The following is a 20,808-nucleotide window of genomic DNA, read 5'->3' as shown; positions in this document are numbered from 1 at the left end:
TCAGGTTATCAATGCAACTTTCTTTAAAAATTCATCGGCAATGACACAAATGTCTCCAAGAGAAAGTTCTCGATTTATTATTCTTAACTACACTTTCCTAACTTTCACTAGAATGTTAGAAAAATTCCTACTTGGTGCTGTAATTCTCCTGTTTCGATCTTGCATCTTAAGTAGACATCCCATTAATTACTATTCATATTCATGAACTCTGGAGTAACCTTATATCCTAAATACAATATTAAAGATCAACATTTTTAAAATTCTTTATAACCAACTATATTGTGCCCGAGTCCATTTTATCATTTCAAACTTATCACAAATCTAAACAATCGTATTGTCTTGTATTGACAGATTTTTTTCAATCTTCAATTATTTTTCCCCACAAACTTTTTCTCTTGATATACAGCATTTAGTAGGACCAGCTAAATTGTTCCCAACCAGTTTATTTTAGGAAAGAATTATCCCTTTAAACTTCAGTGAGAATTTTCCCTTCTTGAGTGCTCGAAAAAGCAACTCATATCAATTTATCTTTATATTTGAACTTATTTATTCCTATTTCAGAAACAAGTTTTTGCCAAGCTTGGTAGTTCTCATGGTGTCTTAAACATTGGAGACAAAAGTAACCGCCATTTGTTCACAAGGTAACTTCCATGTCTTAGATCACCACCTCGAGCACATCTTGTCGGGAAATTGTGTTGGGGAAATTGATGGGATTGAAGGCCGATAAATCCTCAGGGCCTGATGGACTGCATCCCAGAGTACTTAAGGAGGTGGCCTTGGAAATAGCGGATGCATTGACAGTCATTTTTCAACATTCCATAGACTCTGGATCGGTTCCTATGGAGTGGAGGGTAGCCAATGTAACCCCACTTTTTAAAAAAGGAGGTAGAGAGAAAACAGGGAATTATAGACCGATCAGCCTGACATCGGTAAAGGGTAAAATGATGGAATCAATTATTAAGGATGTCATAGCAGCGCATTTGAAAAGAGGTGACATGATAGGTCCAAGTCAGCATGGAGTTGTGAAAGGGAAATCATGCTTGACAAATCTTCTGGAATTTTTTGAGGATGTTTCCAGTAGAGTGGACAAGGGAGAACCAGTTGATGTAGTGTATTTGGCTTTCGACAAGATCCCACACAAGAGATTAATGTGCAAAGTTAAAGCACATGGGATTGGGGGTAGTGTGCTGACGTGGATTGAGAACTGGTTGGCAGACAGGAAGCAAAGAGTAGGAGTAAATGGGGACTTTTCAGAATGGCAGGCAGTGACTAGTGCGCTACCACAAGGTTCTGTGCTGGGGCCCCAGCTGTTTACATTGTACATTAATGATTTATACGAGTGGATTAAATGTAGTATCTCCAAATTTGCAGATGACACTAAGTTAGGTGGCAGTGTGAGCTGCGAGGAGGATGCTATGAGGCTGCAGAGTGACTTGGATAGGTTAGGTAAGTGTGCAAATGCATGGCAGATGAAGTATAATGTGGATAAATGTGAGATTATCCACTTTGGTGGTAAAAACAAAGAGACAGACTATTATCTGAATGGTGACAGATTAGGAAAAGGGGAGGTGCAACGAGACCTGGGTGTCATGGTACATCAGTCATTGAAGGTTGGCATGCAGGCACAGCAGGCAGTTAAGAAAGCAAATGGCATGTTGGCCTTCATAGCGAGGGGATTTGAGTACAGGGGCAGGGAGATGTTACTACAGTTGTACAGGGCCTTGGTGAGGCCACACCTGGAGTATTGTGTACAGTTTTGGTCTCCTAACTTGAGGAAGGACATTCTTGCTGTTGAGGGAGTGCAGCGAAGGTTCACCAGACTGATTCCCGGGATGGCGGGACTGACATATCAAGAAAGACTGGATCAATTGGGCTTGTATTCACTGGAGTTCAGAAGAATGAGAGGGGATCTCATAGAAACATTTAAAATTCTGACGGATTTGGACAGGTTAGATGCAGGAACAATGTTTCCAATGTTGGGAAGTCCAGAACCAGGGGTCACAGTCAAAGGATAAGGGGTAAGCCATTTAGGACCGAGATGAGGAGAAACTTCTTCACCCAGAGAGTGGTGAACCTGTGGAATTCTCTACCACAGAAAGTTGTTGAGGCCAGTAAACTAAATATATTCAAAAAGGAGTTAGATGTAGTCCTTACTACTTGGGGGATCAAGGGGTATGGCGAGAAAGCAGGAATGGGGTACTGAAGTTGCATGTTCAGCCATGAACTCATTGAATGGCGGTGCAGGATCGAAAGGCCGAATGGCCGACTTCTGCACCTATTTTCTGTTTCTATGTTTTGTCACTCATCAGAGAAAACAGCATTTTAGATTTTGTCTCAACTTTTTAGTATGGTTTCTTTTAAAAAGATTTCCAAACCCAAGATTTTCCAGTGCAACCAAAATATTTAACAAGAAAAAGCATCTCAAATGTCTCAAAATTCTAATTCAAATACTGCCAATCTTTTTTTAAACTTGAAATAACCAGAATTTCACTGTCGTCGCAAGGTAAGTTGGGTTTTTCACAATTTATCATTTCAAGAAAACTTTCTGGAACCAAATTAAGAAAGCAGTTTTGTTCCAATTTGAATTGATTTAAAACAAAACCACACGTGTTAATTAACAAACTTAACGGCAAACAAAGAGTTAACAGCCTCTCCCCTCTCAGCACACAAAAGTGGGTCGAGCTGAAACAAACGAACAGACTTCTTTTTAAAAAAAAAACTGAAATTCCAGCATCTCTTTTAAGGTTAACAACACTCGGCAAATCTTATGCTTTATTTTCCCCGGCACAAAAGCTAAAGCTTTGTGTTAGTTTCATTTTCAGTTAAAAAAAAATCTCATCTCAGTAACTTATTATCTAATTCTCTGGTTTTTTTTCGTGTTCTCAAGATGGTTTGTATTCAGTTACGATCTTTGTTTCTGTTTATCTCCCAATCTCACTCCTGCTCTTTATCTTGTTTGTTTCTCAAGTCTGCACACTTCGCACAGAAGTGAGTGTGTAAGCAAGTTGTTATCGACTTCTTTAAGTTTAGTCCGTTCCGCATTCACTTGGGATACTATTGCATCCAAGCACTTGGAGTAACTACATCTGTCCTCTTGGATGACTCCAATAGTCTCTGAGAAACTGCTCATGATTTTATCTCTACAATTAGCACTCGCCATTCTGTTTTGGTTTCAGTGATGAAACACACTCCCTTACGAGGTTTCCTATCCAGTCGTCTCGCCTGGCACCTTGTTATAGACCAAGTCCATCTCCAACTTGTTTCTCCACAATAACTCTTTTTACATTCCTGCCACAGAAGCCAATTTTTTAACGAAATATGCCAGGTTAACGCTATCTCTATTCACTTTAATAATCAGGATCGACTGTAAAACCAATCTGGTGGCTATATTGCATTTAATCAGAGTATAAGACGGAATATAACACATTAGCTATATACCAAAAACATACAACCGTAACAGGTAGTTGATACCGATTCTGATTGGACAAACGGCTGGCACACATAAGCAGTTCTCTAGATTGCAGTCTCCTTCTCTGTCTAGAGCTTCCTACATTAAAGCATGGGATCACTCTCAAAGAGTGTTTGACCAGCTTGACTTCTGATCCGCTCTCCCCTCTCACTGTCTGTGACTACAAGCTTCCAGGAGGTCACTTTTAACCTATTTTTAGGGGTGGGCCAGACCCTGGATATTGACGAGACCTTTTGACCTATAGAGGTTCCCCTAAAACCTTGATATCCAATAAGACTTCCAGGGCTCAATTTTCCCCAGTATTTGCGCCGTTTCTTTTTGGAGCAGGCTGCTTTTTCTGGCCTAACTTAAGAATCCCCAGTTTCCCCAATCAATTTGCACCAGCTTGACTCAGTTAGTTACGAATTTTTTAAGTCAGTTTTTTATTCAGCCAAAGGCGGTGTAACCAGCCACCTACACCACTTCTGGCCATTTCGGGAAGTTTGGCCAGCTGAGAGTTACTCCAGTTCTGTTTAGGCCAGCATATGTGGCCTATCCTGAAAAACCTTTCCTCGAGTTAAGGAAATCGGTGCAGGTAAGGAAAGTGGTGCAGCAGATGCCCGGACACACTGAAAGAATTGAAAAACACAGAGCAGCAACTTACTTCCAACCCTGCCCGAAGGCTGTCCGGTCCCCTTCTCGATCCCCATTTCACACACACACAGGAAGGCTGTCCGGTTCCATTCTCAGTCCCCGGTTCACACACACAGTACGGTCCCGAGAGAGAGAGAGAGTCGGTCCCTGGTTTACACAGACAGGAAAGCTCTCCGGTCCCATTCTCGGTCCCTGGTTCACACACACTCAGTCACAGAGAGAGAGAGAGAGAGACCTGAACCGGCGACCGAGAATGGGACCGGACCGAACAGCCTTCGGGGGTTTGGAGGTAAGGTGGTGCTATGTGCTTTTCAATTCTTTTAATATGTTGCGAGGTAGCTGTATGCTTCACTTTGCAGCCTCAGCTTGCATTGTGTCCCTGGTTACCATGGCAGCCCGATCTTTTTGGCGCAGATCAAGGTTCCACACCCCTCGTGTTCGGCCACGCCAAAATGAAGAGATCCAACGGGGAAACGTACAACCCTTTTTTTTTGCCGTACTTGGGCCCCAAAAAATCAGGCGCAACTCTCCAAGCACACCAAAAAAATGCTTTGGAGAAAATTGAGTCCCTAGTTCTTTGTCTTGATCCTTGTTTCAAGAACCCGCCTTAAACATGTCTTACGATCACTCTGTTCACACTCACCCTGGATCTCTTTCTGTGGAACTTTCTCTTAGCTCTCTTCCCTCAAAACAAAGCCTAGTCCTTTCAACAATGAGTTTTGTCACCTCAACCAGTCTTTAGGATAGAGCAAAATATTTATGTTAACACTTAACTTCCATACTTCCATTCATTATCTTCACCAGCGGTTTTGTTAAGGGAACTTCAAACCCTATCCTTTGCATTATACATAAAATATATAAACAAGGTTCAAGTCTTAACTTAAAAACAATAGATAATCGCTTAACATCAGGGAGATTGTATATCGCACAAAAATCTATATCCTCCATTTCTAAATATTCCTCTGATCCAAATAGACATTCCGTCTGCAGTTCAAAACAACGATTTAAACACAGCCCTGATTTCTAACAGTTTGAAGACCAGAACCTCAAACCCAGAACCAAGCTCAGGGACGACAGAGCAAGATACCCGCCCTCCTATATGACTAAGAAACATGGACTGTATACAGCAGACACCTCAAAACACTGGAGAAGTACCACCAGCGCTGCCTCCGCAAGATCCTGCAAATCCATTGGCAGGATAGGCGCAACAATGTCAGTGTTCTCGCTCAGACCAACATCCCCAGCATCGAAGCATTGACCACGCTCGATCAGCTCTGTTGGGCGAGCCACATCGTCCGTATGCCTGACACGAGACTCCCAAAACAAGTGTTATACTCGGAGCTTCGACACGGCAAGCAAGCCCCAGGTAGGCAGAGGAAACGCGTCAAGGACACCCTGAAAGCCTCCTTGAAAAAGTGCAACATCCCCACCGACACCTGGGAATCCCTGGCCCAAGACCACCCAAAGTGGAGAAGAAGTATCCGGGAAGGCGCGGAACACCTCGAGTGTCATCGCCGAGAGCAAGCTGAAGCCAAGCGTAGACAGCGGAAGGAGCGCGCAGCAACCCAGGCACCCCACCCATCCGTTCTTTCAACCACCATCTGCTCCACCTGTGACAGAGACCGCAGGTCCCACATTGGACTCTTCAGTCACCTGAGAACTCATTTTTAGTGTGGAAGCAAGTCATCCTCGACCCAGAGGGACTGCCTATGATGATGATGATTTCATTAAGTGTGAAAGACTCGTGAGTGTCCCAGGCATGCTTGAAATGATTGAAATTTACCTCTAGAGGGCTAGTATTGTCCTTGTTCGATTTTGCATTTGATGTTTTACCTTGTCTGTTGCTTTCATGGTATAGTAAAAATATGTTATTTACAGAAATTGTGTCATTCCATAGTAACATTATGTGACTGTAGTGAGATTATGTCATTATATAGTGAGACTTTGTGACTGTGTAGTGAAAGGTTGTCACTCTATAGTAATATTATATGACCATAGTGAAATTAAGTCACTATATATAGAGACTGTGTGACTTTATAGTGAAACTCAATATACAGTGAAATTGCATGACTAATGAAATTAACTGACTATATAGTGAAATTATATAATTCTATTGTGAAAGGATCACATTGTATATTAAAATGATATCATTCCATTGTAAAATTATTTGACTGTAGTGAAAAATGTCGTTATATAGCTCTGAAATAATTATAGCTTGATGGTAATTATAGGGACATTCCAGATTTCATGGGAATAATAAGTCTTCTTATCTTAGGGCAAGAAAGGCCCAAAAGGAGACAATGGTGAGCGTGGTGAACAAGGATTACCTGGAGAACCTGTAAGTAAAATCCCATAGCTCTGTCTGGTCACGAGGGAGCTCATTAAACTCTTGAAACTTGGAGAGGATAATTTTGGAGTAATTTTCTGAAATAGCTCTCCTGGAATGTGCTGCCCATGATTTCTTGAAGATTCGTTTTAACAACGATTGAATCAAGGCCAGTGCGACTGGAATTTCCAAATTATGCAAATAACGGGGGAAGCAGCACAGACTCATAAACATTTCCCTCACCCTCTCTGAAAGTCTTACGGCATATTGGTAATGGTTGTGTTCGTGTAAGTGCTTGGTGTTGGCTGGCATTATAATGAAATGTCCTGGTATGAATTAATCACTATATAAAAATACCATTTCTACTTTCTACATCTGTGTCATCAGCTTGTACTCCAAGGCCTAAATTCCAGGGACTTTACGCCCCCCCATTACCATCAAAAGATGATGCAAAGAGGGCGGCCGCCACTCTATCACCAGCTGGTGGTGGGTCCCGCAAGGTCCTCCATTTTTCCAGGCCCATCAGCTCTGCCATTAAGATGTATTACCCCACAGATTTAAATGAGGTAGCGGCGACATCACACACCGACGTAACGTCACCACGGCGAACTTGGACCTTTACGCTGAGTTCAGCACTGGGTCCTAAGCTGGCCAGGTAAACCCTGCGTGCAAGCAGATTCACAGAGGTGCTGTCGGCACCTCTTAAAGGGACACACAAGTCTTTCATGTAAGTTTGCATTTAAGCTTTTGGATTGTTGTTTTTTTACTTTACTGAAGCAATGGCTTACTGCAATAGATGTTAAATTTCTTTAAGTGTGTAGGGAGTGCTGCTGGACACTTGCAAGGCCTCAGATGATAAAGAAGGCCTCTGAGAAGTCAGAAAATACTGCAAATACTCAGCAGGTCAGGCAACATCCGTGGAGAGAGAAACACATTTCACGTTTCAGGTCAAGATGCTAACTGACCTGCTGAGTATTTCCAGCATTTCATGCAATCATTTCAGATTTACAGCATCTGCTCACGGAGGGAAGAGGAAGCAGAAGAAGAGGAAGCAGAAGGAAGAATGCATCCCAGTCAGACCCTATGTGGCTGGGATATCTGGGATGGAATCATCCGTATGTAGTCACAGTGACAACAATTCCCAGTTCCCTTTTCAACTTTACTCCCATACTTTACCTTCGCTCTGTTAGTGACAATCACAGCATCCTCTTGGCCATGATGCTGAAATAAAAGCCATCACAAAGCAAACTTTCCAATCCAACTTTATACATCTAACCATCCAATATGACATCAAGAAATCAACCGATCACCCTTCTGCAGTCTCTTAGTAAACAGTTTGAAGATGTAGTCACTGACCTTGACCAGTGGTCTGAGATCATAGAAACATAGAAACATAGAAAATAGGTGCAGGGGTAGGCCATTCGGCCCTTCTAGCCTGCACCGCCATTCAATGAGTTCATGGCTGAACATGCAACTTCAGTACCCCATTCCTGCTTTCTCACCATACCCCTTGATTCCCCTAGTAGTAAGGACTTCATCTAACTCCTTTTTGAATATATTTAGTGAATTGGCCTCAACAACTTTCTGTGGTAGAGAATTCCACAGGTTCACCACTCTCTGGGTGAAGAAATTCCTCCTCATCTCGGTCCTAAATGGCTTCCCCCTTATCCTTAGACTGTGTCCCCTGGTTCTGGACTTCCCCAACATTGGGAACATTCTTCCTGCATCTAACCTGTCTAACCCCGTCAGAATTTTAAACGTTTCTATGAGGTCCCCTCTCATTCTTCTGAACTCCAGTGAATACAAGCCCAGTTGATCCTGTCTTTCTTGATAGGTCAGTCCCGCCATCCCGGGAATCAGTCTGGTGAACCTTCGCTGCACTCCCTCAATAGCAAGAATGTCCTTCCTCAGGTTAGGAGACCAAAACTGTACACAATACTCCAGGTGTGGCCTCACCAAGGCCCTGTACAATTGTAGCAACACCTCCCTGCCCCTGTACTCAAATCCCCTCGCTATGAAGGCCAACATGCCATTTGCTTTCTTAACCGCCTGCTGTACCTGCATGCCAACCTTCAATGATTGATGTACCATGACACCCAGGTCTCTTTGCACCTCCCCTTTTCCTAATCTGTCACCATTCAGATAATAGTCTGTCTCTCTGTTTTTACCACCAAAGTGGATAACCTCACATTTATCCACATTATACTTCATCTGCCATGCATTTGCCCACTCACCTAACCTATCCAAGTCGCTCTGCAGCCTCATAGAATCCTCCTTGCAGCTCACACTGCCACCCAACTTAGTGTCATCCGCAAATTTGGAGATACTGCATTTAATCCCCTCGTCTAAATCATTAATGTACAGTGTAAACAGCTGGGGCCCCAGCACAGAACCTTGCGGTACCCCACTAGTCACTGCCTGCCATTCTGAAAAGTCCCCATTTACTCCTACTCTTTGCTTCCTGTCGGACAACCAGTTCTCAATCCATGTCAGCACACTACCCCCAATCCCATGTGCTTTAACTTTGCACATTAATCTCTTGTGTGGGACCTTGTCGAAAGCCTTCTGAAAGTCCAAATATACCACATCAACTGGTTCTCCCTTGTCCACTCTACTGGAAACATCCTCAAAAAATTCCAGAAGATTTGTCAAGCATGATTTCCCTTTCACAAATCCATGCTGACTTGGACCTATCATATTACCTCTTTCCAAATGCACTGCTATGACATCCTTAATAATTGATTCCATCATTTTACCCACTACCGATGTCAGGCTGACCGGTCTGTAATTCCCTGTTTTCTCTCTCCCTCCTTTTTTAAAAAGTGGGGTTACATTGGCTACCCTCCACTCCATAGGAACTGATCCAGAGTCAATGGAATGTTGGAAAATGACTGTCAATGCATCCACTATTTCCAAGGCCACCTCCTTAAGTACTCTGGGATGCAGTCCATCAGGCCCTGGGGATTTATCGGCCTTCAATCCCATCAATTTCCCCAACACAATTTCTCGACTAATAAGGATTTCCCTCAGTTCCTCCTCCTTACTAGACCCTCTGACCCCTTTTATATCATGAAGCTTCTTTGGGCACTGGAGCCAGATGGTGGAGGTGACGCTGCTGGCAGTGACATCGTTGGTGATGTGGTCCCACATTGTTCTTTCTGGAGGGCCTTCTGGCCTCTGTGAGAACTCTCTTGCAGTGTTGACCCCCTGCACAAAGCTGGAGTGCTACGTGCGAGATCCTATGTGCAGCTACCCTGGCTTGCTGAGCAATTTTTGTTAATGCTGAAGCACTTTACCCATTTTTTGAGGTTCAGAAGGGAATTCAACTTTAGGTGCTGAAGATTCCCATTTGTAACTTCGTTTTGATGTTAATTTTTTTTAAAAAGCAATAGGGGCTGGAAACTGCAATTTTTTGACTTCATTTTAATTTTGATTAGGCCTTGCCCTTTGAATTCATAGCCCTTTTAATTACCCACAATTCCTTGCAAAATCCCGAGCCTTGCTCCCAGAGGCAGTTCGAAGCTGGAACCCCCTTTCAGGATGGGAGCTTCGACTTCCATGCCTATACTTAGTTCACAGTAGCGCTTCGTCCATTTTCAGCGGCTGTTAACCCAAGTTGACGGACACCGGCACCTATCATGGCGGCCACAAATTTCCCACCCCACTAGTGTCAAGAACAACAATGAGGCATCCTGTGTGTATAGCAATGGTGTTTGAACTTTTCTGTGTGGGAGCCCCCTTGCACATATTGGTACATTCCCAGGTCCCTCCTGCTAGCATACATTTAATGACACACTCCCAGCAAGCCAGTAAAATACTGATACAGTACAGAGGCTGCACTCCAACACTGGCAGACTCGCTGAGACCATGTGACCCAGCTTCCAAAAGACAGGATTAGCTGATCAACAGAAAAGAGTGCTCTGTTTATAGGAACTCCATTTTTTGTACAACAACAGCAATTTGTATTTATATAGCACCTTTAACATAGTGAAACATCCCAAGGCACTTCACAGGAGTATTATCGGACAAACAATTTGACACTGAGCCACATAAGGAGAAATTATGGCAGGTGACCAAAAGCTTGGTCAAAGAGGTAGGTGTTAAGGGGCGTCCTGAAGGAGGAAAGAGAGGTAGACAGCCGGAGAGGTTTAGGCAGGGAATTCCAGAGCTTAGGGCCTAGGCAACAGAAGGCACGGCCACGAGTGGTTGAGCAATTCTAATCAGGGATGCTCAAGAGGGCAGAATTAGAGGAACGCAGATATCTCGGGGGGGGGGGGGGGGAGGCGGGAGGGGTTGCGGTTGTGGGGCTGAAGGAGAGTACTGAGATAAGGAGGGGCGAGGCCATTGAGGAATTTGAAATCAAGGATGAGAATTTTGAAATCGAGGCATTGTTGAACCGAGAGCCAATGTAGGACAGTGAACACAGGGGTGATGGGTGAGTGGGACTTGGTGCGAGTTAGGACATGGGCAGCTGAGTTTTGGTTCACCTCTAGTCTGCATAGGGTAGAATGTGGGAGACCAGCCAGGAGTGCTTTGGAATAGTCAAGTCTAGAGGTAACAAAGGCATGGATGAGGGCTTGAGCAGCTCTACATTCCTAGTTACAGGGCTAGAGAGGAGGGTTCGCAGTATTAATTAAAGAAACAATTACAGCTGTGAGAAGGGATGATATGTTAGAGGAGTCATCAAATGAGGCCATATGGGTTGAATTGAAGAACAAAAAAGGGACAATCACACTACTGGGAGTGTGGTATAGACCGCCAAACAATCAAAGGGAGATAGAAGAAGAAATATGTGGGCAAATTGCTGCAAAGTGCAAAAACTATAGAGCTGTAATAGTGATGAATTTCAACTACCCTGATATTAACTGGGAAAAAAGCAGTGGAAATGGTACAGAGGGTGCGAAATTCCTAAAATGCATTCAAGAGAACTTCTTTAGCTAGTATGTAACAAGCCCAACAAGGGAGGGGTGGTTCTGGACTTGGTTTTGGGGAATGAAGAGGGGCAGGTGGAAGGGGTATCAATGGGAGAGCATTTTGGTGCTAGTGATCATAATTCAGTAAGATTTAGGGTAGTTATGGAAAAGGACAAAGGTGGACCAGGAATTCAATTGGGGTAAAGCCAATTTTGCTGAGCTGAGATGTAATTTGGCCATAGTGGACTAGAAACGGCTACTTGATGGTAAATCAGTGTCAGAGCAGTGGGAGGCATTCAAGGAGGAGATCCTGAGGGTGCAGAACAAGTATGTTCCCTTAAAGAAAAAGGGCGGGGCTAACAACATTGGAGCCCCCCTGGATGTCAAGGGACATACAGGGTAAGATAAAGATAAAAAGGGAAGCTTATGACAGATACCGAGAACTCAATACCGCAGAAACTCTAGAGGAGTATAAGAAGTGCAGGGGTGCAATTAAAAAGGATATCAGGAAAGCAAAGAGAGAGCATGAAAGAGTGTTGGCAAGTAAAAACAGGGAAAATGCAAAGATGTTTTGTAATTATATTAAGAACAAGAGGATAACTCGAGAAAGAGTGGGGCCTATTACAGACCATGAAGGAAATCTGTGTTTGGAGGCAGAAGACGTGGGTATGATTCTTAATGAATACTTAGCATCTGTTTTCACAAACGAGAGGTGTGATGCAGACTTTGCTATGAGGGAGAAGGAGTGTCAAATATTATACGAGATACACATTGTGAGAGAGCAAGTATTAAGGGCTTTAGCAGTTTTGAAAGTGGATAAATCTCTCGGCCCTGATGAAATGTATCCCAAGCTGTTAAGATAAGCAAAGGAGGAAATAGCAGAGGCTCTGACCTACATTTTCTAGTCCTCTCTGGCTACAGGTGTGATGCCAGAGAACTAGACGACTGCTAATGTTGTACCTTTGTTTAAAAAGGGAGAAAGGGATGGACCGAGTAATTGCAGGATTACAGGCCAGTCGACCTAACCTCAGTGGTGGGAAAATATTGGAAAAAATCTTGGGGGACAGGATAAATCTTCATTTGGAAACACATGGATTAATCAAGGACAGTCAGCATGGATTTGTTAAGGGAAGGTCGTGTCTGACTAGCTTGATTTAATTTTTCAAGGAGATAACCAGGAGGATCGATGAAGGCATTGCGTATGATGTAGTGTATATGGATTTTAGCAAAGCTTTTGATAAGGTCCCACATAGCAGACTGGTCACAAAAGTAAAAGCCCATGGGATCCAGGGCAAAGTGGCATGTTGGATCCGAAATCGGCTCAGAGGCAGGAAGCAAAGGGTAATTATTGAAGGGTGTTTTTGTGACTGGAAGGCTGTATCCAGTGGGGTTCCGCAGGACACAGTGTTGGGTCCCTTGCTTTTTGTGGTATATATCAATGACTTGGACTTGAATGTAGGGGGAATGATTAAGACGTTTGCAGATGATACTAAAATAGGCTGTATGCTGATAATAAAGAAGAAAGCTGTGGACTGTAGGAAGATATCAATATACTGGTCAGGTGGGCAGAACAGTGGGAAATGGAATTCAATCCACATAATGGGCCCAAGTTTCCACACGAAAAAAAACGGGCGCCCCTCCGAGCTGGGCATGCAGGGGGGCGGAGCCTACACTCGCGCCGATTTTGTAAGTGGGAGGGGGCGGGTACTATTTAAATTAGTTTTTTTCCTGCCGGCAACGCTGCGCGTGCGCGTTGAAGCATTCGCGCACGCGCAGTGTGAAGGAAACATTGGCACTCGGCCATTTTTGTAGTTCTTTGTAGCTGTTTAGTTTTTGAACATTTTTTAATAAAAGCACATTGCCATCAGCACATCAGCACTGAGGCTTCTTGCAGCAGTGAGAAAGCCTCAGAAAGTTGAGGCAGCCGTTTCCCTCCCCACCTCCGCCCGCCGTCGGGAACGCACTGAACAGCTCTCCCCCCCCCCCCCCCCTCCAGCCCCGGCGGGAACGCACTGAACGGCTCTCCCCACCCACTCCCGCCCCGGCAGGAATGCACTGAACGGCTCTCCCCACCCACTCCCGCCCCGGCGGGAACGCACTGAACGGCTCTCCCCGCCCCCTCCCGCCTCGGCGGGAACGCACTGAACGGCTCTCCACCCCCCTCCCGCCCCGGCGGGAACGCACTGAACGGCTCTCCCCGCCCCCTCCCGCCCCCGCGGGAACGAACGATGGCTGAAGCACTTTCACACAGGTAGGAAGATGGTTTATTTAATCTTTTCTTTGCTTATAAATGTTTATTCAGGTTGGATTTATTTGTATAATATTTGTAGAAGTATAAATAAGAATTTATTGTAGAATTTAATGACTTCCCTCCCCCGCCTCCCCCCCCACCTCGTTCTGGACGCCTAATTTGTAACCTGCGCCTGATTTTTTAATGTGTAGAACAGGTTTTTTCAGTTCTACAAAAATCTTCACTTGCTCCATTCTACTTTAGTTTGGAGTACGTTTTCACTGTGGAAACTTTGAAATCAGGCGTCAATGGCCGGACACGTCCCCTTTTGAAGAAAAAATTCTGTTCCAAAGTAGACCTGTTCTACCTCACTAGAACTGCAGAAAAAAAAATGTGGAGAATTGCGATTTCTAAGATAGTTCGTTCTCCACCAGTTGCTCCTAAAAATCAGGCGCAAATCATGTGGAAACTTGGGCCCAATGTGAGGTAATGCATTTGGGAAGGGCTAACAAAGCAAGGGAATACACATTAAATGGTACGACACTGAGAAGTGTAGAGGAACAAAGGGACCTTGGAGTGCAGGTCCACAGATCCCTAAAGGTGGCAGGTCAGGTAGTTAACGTGGTTAAGAAGGCATATGGAATACTTGCCTTTATTAGTCCAGGCATGGAATACAAGAGCAAGGAATTTATGCTTGAACTTTATAAAACACTGGTTAGGCCACAGCTGGAACACTGTGTGCAGTTCTGGTCACCAGATTACAGGAAAGCTGTGATTGCACTGAAAAGGGTGCAGAGGAGATTTACAAGAATGTTACCTGGACTGGAGGATTTTGGCTATGAGGAAAGATTGGAGATGCTGGGTCTGTTTTCTTTGGAACAGAGGAGGCTGAGGGGCGACCTGATTGAGGTGTATAAAATTATGAGGGGCCTGGATTGAGTGGATAGGAAGGACCTTGGCAGAGTGGTCAACAACATAGATTGGAGCATAGATTTAAAGTAATTGGGGGGAGGTTTAGGGGAGATATGAGGGGAAATTTCTTCACCCAGAGAGTGATGGCAATCTGGAATGCACTGCCCGAAAGGGTGGTAGAGGCAGAAAGCCTCACCACATTTAAAAAATGCTTGGATGTGCACTTAAAGTGCCGTAACTTACAGGGCTACGGACCAAGAACTGGAAAGTGGGATTAGGCTGGATAGCTCTTGGTCGGCCGGCATGGACACAATGGGCTGAAATGGCCTCCTTCCATGCTGTAAATTTCTATGATTTATGAATCTATGAGCTGAGACAAGGGCAGAGACAGGCGATGTTACGGAGGTGGAAATAGGCGGTTTAGTTATGCTGTGGATATGTGGCCAAAAGCTCATTTCAGGGTCAAATATGACACCAAAGGTTGCGAACAATGTGGTTGAGCCATAGACAAATGTTAAGGAGAGGGCTAGAGTCAGTGGAGTTTGTGGCGGGGACCAAAATCAATGCCTTCGGTTTTGCCAATATTCAATTGGAGAAAATTTCTGCTCATCCAGAAGTCGGACAAGCAGTCTGACAATCTAGAGACCATGGAGGGGTCGAGAGAAGCGATAGTGAGGTAGAGCTGGGTGTCATCTGCGTACATGATGTGAGTTTTCGGATGATGTCGCCAAGGGGCAACATGTAGATGAGAAATAGAAGGGAGGAAAGGATAGATCCTTGGGGGATACCAGAGGTAATGACAGCAGAAACAAGGTACTTGCAATTGTAGGAAATAAATAGAGGTCTTATGGCCTCTACTTCCTGAGAACCCCTCACAGAGTGCCTTGGATCTGATCAGAAGGCTTTCGACAAGGTCCCACACAAGAGATTAATGTGCAAAGTTAAAACACATGGGATTGGGGGTGCTGTGCTGACGTGGATTGAGGGCTGGTTGTCAGACAGGAAGCAAAGAGTAGGAGTAAATGGGGACTTTTCAGAATGGCAGGCAGTGACGAGTGGGGTACCGCAAGGTTCTGTGCTGGGCCCCAGCTGTTTACACTGTACATTGGTGATTTGGACGAGGGGATTGGGTGTAGTGTCTCCGGGTTTGCGGGTAACACTAAGTTGGGTGGCAGTGTGAGCTGCGAGGAGGATGCTATGAGGCTGCAGAGCGACTTGGATAGGTTGGGTGAGTGGGCAAATGCATGGCAGATGAAGTATAATGTGGATAAATGTGAGGTTATCCACTTTGGTGGTAAAAACAGAGAGACAGACTATTATCTGAATGGTGACAGATTAGGAAAAGGGGAGGTGCAAAGAGACCTGGGTGTCATGGTACACCAGTCATTGAAGGTTGGCATGCAGGTACAGCAGGCGGTTAAGAAAGCAAATGGCATGTTGGCCTTCATAGCGAGGGGATTTGAGTACAGGGGCAGGGAGGTGTTGCTACAATTGTACAGGGCCTTGGTGAGGCCACACCTGGAGTATTGTGTACAGTTTTGGTCTCCTAACCTGAGGAAGGACATTCTTGCTATTGAGGGAGTGCAGCGAAGGTTCACCAGACTGATTCCCGGGATGGCGGGACTGACCTATCAAGAAAGACTGGATCAACTGAGCTTGTATTCACTGGAGTTCAAAAGAATGAGAGGGGACCTCATAGAAACGTTTAAAATTCTGACGGGGTTAGACAGGTTAGATGCAGGAAGAATGTTCCCAATGTTGGGGAAGTCCAGAACCAGGGGACACAGTCTAAGGATAAGGGGGAAGCCATTTAGGACCGAGATGAGGAGGAATTTCTTCACCCAGAGAGTGGTGAACCTGTGGAATTCTCTACCACAGAAAGTTGTTGAGGCCAATTCACTAAATATATTCAAAAAGGAGTTAGATGAAGTCCTTACTACTCGGGGAATCAAGGGGTATGGTGAGAAAGCAGGAATGGGGTACTGAAGTTGCATGTTCAGCCATGAACTCATTGAATGGTGGTGCAGACTAGAAGGGCCGAATGGCCTACTCCTGCACCTATTTTCTATGTTTCTATGATGACCCCCGTTTGAAAACCTACAAGATGTATATATACAAAAATGCTGTGTATATCCTGGGATAGTTAACACATTTTTCTTGTAAATCATTGCTTTTCACTTCTGGAAGGCTGGATTCAGCTATCTTAGCTTAAAAAAATAGTCTATAAGTTGTAAACCGATTTGTTCTCATCATCTGTGTCAAGGCTTCCTGTGATTAATGCACGGTACAAGATGTATTCTTGAACTAAAATTGAACTAAATACGTCGTCTCGGATTAGATCGTGAGGCACATCAATAATTGTATGTTTCTCTTATTCTGGAGACGTTGCATCCTGATAAGTCACTTCTTGACTAATTAGATGGTTTGATAATCAATAAGCAAAAGCAACGAGCTTCTCAAAGCTATCCTTAATAATTAGTGCAAAAATATTTCAGAAACCAAAATAGACTAATTCACGAAAATACTGGAATATTGTAACAGGCAGTCTCGTGAATCTGAGTCGTTCACTTGACTTTCAGGGTTCAACTCTTCCTCTCTCTTCACTTGGAGTCAGGATACAGTTAAGGGAACATAAACAGTTTGATAATGTAATCAAATTATTTGGCCACTTCTCTGCACAAGATATCAGAATACATTTAAGGAGACATCATCGCATATTCCTAGATCAAGTTCAAGCCTGCTTTGATTATGTTTATTGAGCACTTCACTGGCTAAAATGGGAGGAAGCAAGAGGGAGTGAGCTGATTCATCCTGAATCAGTCCAAGTGGGGTTTTTAATACTTCCAGACCAGAAGAATGAGAGAGGTAGAGGATAATTTTGACTGTGGGCAATAGTGTCATATCGAATCAGCCACCCCTAATAAATCTCCCCGCTTTTTCATCTCCATTGACTTCGAAAAATAGGCAAAATTTATATTCCATTATTTTGGGCTGAATTCAAACCAAAATCCAAAAGTGAGGAGATGGAGTGCAAACCCATTGTCACCTCCACCCCACACTTGAGATGTTGCATTATTTGCTGCCTGTGCCCAAATGTAATACAAACAGAGATTCAATTTAGTTCTTCACACACAGAGGCACAAATTCTTTCTGTTTTAATGATTTATAAAACATTTACAGGCTTTCTGTGATCTTGGCACAGTGCAGAATTGATACTACATTACAGATGGGAGAGTGATTGCAGATGTGTACTGTAATGGTGTTGCTCACTGGAGGGCTGAGGTCACTCCTTGGTGGTGGACTTGGATCAGCCAGTGAGGATACTGTAATGTATTTATTTCCTCGGTTCTTTGCTTAAGAATTTATAGCAACACATCAAGAACTAGTTGGTTTATTAACAAAGGTTTACCAATCACACTACACATTACCAGTTCATCCAGTAGGCTCACAATTTCATACCTCATCGTGGATGACCTAGCCCCGACTGGGGTTTTATTGAGTATGGTGAACATCACGTGACTGGCTAAGCCATTCACAATACAACAGCTCTACAAATGTGTGAGCATATTCATAGGTGCATACATTACAGATATGAAGCCGGTTTTAAAAAATAAACAAATTAACCTCAAACGCTTCTCCAATAAAAGCAGCACATGCTGGAAATACACAATAGGCCCTGCAGCATCTGTATCGAGAAGGGAAGGGTTAATGTCAGAACCGTTTTTTGGAGTAGGGACAGGAATAATTTACTTCAATGTTTTTTAACACTTCTGTGTGTTTTCCATTTAAGGGGACGCCGGGTATTAGTAAGAAAATAGCAGGTGAAAAAGGCAACAAAGGAAACCCAGGGCAACAGGTACATTATTTAATCTTTCTATTCAACTCTATATTTGTCCTGCATTACATTATCATTTCGTATCTCTATGTAAATTGGATTCGGTTAAAAAAAATATGGAGATAAAAAACTGGTATCAATAAAAAGATTGGCGTAAAAACTCTGTTTAAGTCACTGACGTCCTTTAGGGAAGGAAACCTGCCGTCTTTAGCCGGTCTGGCCGATATGTGACTTCTGTCACACACCAATGTGGTTGACTCATAAATGCTCTAAAGTGACCACTCGGGCACCTTCTAATCACACCCAGAGATGGTCAATAAATGCCAGCCTGTCCAGTGACACCCATATCCTGTGAATGAATAATAACATCAGAGGTTTGGTGGGATAAACTCGACGATTGTAACATAGTCAAGGATTTCAGGGGATAAAAATTGCCCCCGTCATTAAGGTCCATTACCGCCTCTAATGATGTGGTAAGGCCTTTCCGATCGGGGGCAGGCAAATTGTCCGACCCATCTGAAATTGGCCATGGGCCAGGGGCGGTCCCGTTTTCCCACCCTGTCGGACACGCGCCAACTCCGTACCGCCCGGTGGCGTCCCCCTTCCGCTGCACGAGGGAAATTGCCCCGCGGGAGCGTGGCCGGTCGGTGCCCCCGACAGCTTTTCCCAGTGGGAAGCTGCCAGTGGCTTGCAGCATCTCCACCCTTAAAGGGGAGGGCACACACCCACGGCTGCCATTTTATTTTAATTGTCGGCCGACTTCTGACCTTAAAGGGTTCGGCCGAACCGCCAGTAAGGGATGTTGCTACGCATCAGCGCGATGTGGCACGTCTGCGTTGCACTGATATGCTCAGCGCAGCGCTGATGAAGCCGCCCACCTTCCACCCCGCTCCAGATGCATTTCCACCCCAAACACCACCACAACGATTTCCAAAATTTAAAGAGGCCCATTTGCCTCTATTCTCCACCGCTTGGATTCGGGCAGAGAATATTCATTGAATTCGTTTGGTGCGGAGGGCAATTTCTAGCCCTAGATGTCAGGATAATTAAGGAAAGCCAACAAAACCCCAAAACTGTGCTAAAACTTAAAACTTGAATTGATCCATTTCTTTACAAAATGGATGTCAGACCATTTGTTTGCCACCCAACCTCCTCCCACCTCAACCTTCCCCCAACCCCGATGCTTTTTCTGCCAGGTTTCTCCACCTTGCCTTCCTCAAGGTGTTGCACAATAATGGTTCCCCAAGTGATGGTTCACCTTCCAGTGCCTTATCCAAGTAGAGACAATGCTGCAGGAGGGTGGAGTCACAGTCAAACCCAATTCTATCTGAACGCTCCATTCACATTTCCAGAAGGTGTTGTTGGATAGCAATCAGTAGCAGAAACCTTGGACAATTTTCTCCCACAAAATAGGGCGCAGAAGCCAGTGACAGTGCTCCTATAAATGTCTTGGCTGAGATCAGTTTAACTCAGAACAAACTATCGACCAAATAGGTCAGTATGATTCAGCTACTCATTGCATCAATCGCCCTTAGTCAACAGGGCAGCCAATGGGATGATCTGTGCTGTTATGTGGGCATGAGGTTTTAAAATACCACCATTGGTATAAGGGTTAATTTTATGATATCACACTCTTGGGGTGGAGCTTTGTCCACTGGGCGTTCACATCAGGAATTTGAGCGTGAAGGTCACCAGTTCGCGTGGGATTCTCCGCAGTAGTGGTGTCATACCAGCCTTGTACCGAAAGCGGGATTTGGTAAAATCTACCCTACAGAGTCAACAGCAGTGTCCTTCTAACATCATATGACAGAACAAATAGGTAGGACAATATTGAGCAAAATTCTTTGGCCACATCATGGCAAATGACCGTAAGGGTCGTAAAATGACGGTCTTGAGGTTGGCTTTTGCAAATTTGTGTTCCATTGTCGAGCTTCACTCACTGAAGAAAGAAATACTTGCATTTATGTCGCACCTTTTATGACCTCCGGACGTCCCAAAGCACTTTACAACCAGTAAAGTGTCATCACTGATGTAATGTAGGAAAAGTGACCACTAACTTGGGCACAGTAATTCCTACAAACAACATCATCACCATAAGCGATCCCTCATTTCGAGGATGACTTGTTTCCATGCCAAAAAAGGATGAGTTCACAGGTGTTTCACTGAAGGACCTGATATTCCAGGTCCCAAACTACATGTTGAAGGGTGGAAGATTCCTGTGCGTGGATTTTTTTAACGTGTGGTGGCCGTTGCACACCAGCCACCACACGGGCTTGACAGAGCTAGGTCTTGGTCCAGTGGCAAGGATTAACCAAGATGAATGGATGTGTGTGTGAGTGTGTGTGCGCACTAGGTCCGTGCAGCAGAGCAGGTCTCCAGTCGTCTTGGTTAATCCTTGCTACTGGAGAAAGTCCTAGCTTTGTCAAGCCCGTGTGGTGGCTAGTGTGCAACGGTCACCACACACTAAAAAAATCCAAGCACAGGCATCTT

At 44.4% G+C, this 20,808-nt stretch overlaps 1 protein-coding gene across 1 annotated transcript in view; it reads left to right on the top strand.

The window, feature by feature from the left end:
- LOC139264066 (collagen alpha-6(VI) chain-like) overlaps nucleotides 1–20,808 on the top strand; it is a 217,589-nt gene that overhangs the window by 89,710 nt on the left and 107,071 nt on the right. The window contains exons 18-19 of the mRNA XM_070880164.1: nucleotides 6,378–6,440; nucleotides 18,274–18,339. Of these exons, the coding sequence (XP_070736265.1) occupies nucleotides 6,378–6,440; nucleotides 18,274–18,339 (129 nt within the window). The remainder of the gene's footprint in view (nucleotides 1–6,377; nucleotides 6,441–18,273; nucleotides 18,340–20,808) is intronic.

This window comes from Pristiophorus japonicus, chromosome 5 (genome assembly GCF_044704955.1).
Source record: "Pristiophorus japonicus isolate sPriJap1 chromosome 5, sPriJap1.hap1, whole genome shotgun sequence".
NCBI classification, from domain to species: domain Eukaryota; kingdom Metazoa; phylum Chordata; class Chondrichthyes; family Pristiophoridae; genus Pristiophorus; species Pristiophorus japonicus.
Note: the sequence above shows the minus strand (reverse complement) of the source record. Positions and strands in the feature narration are given on the sequence as shown.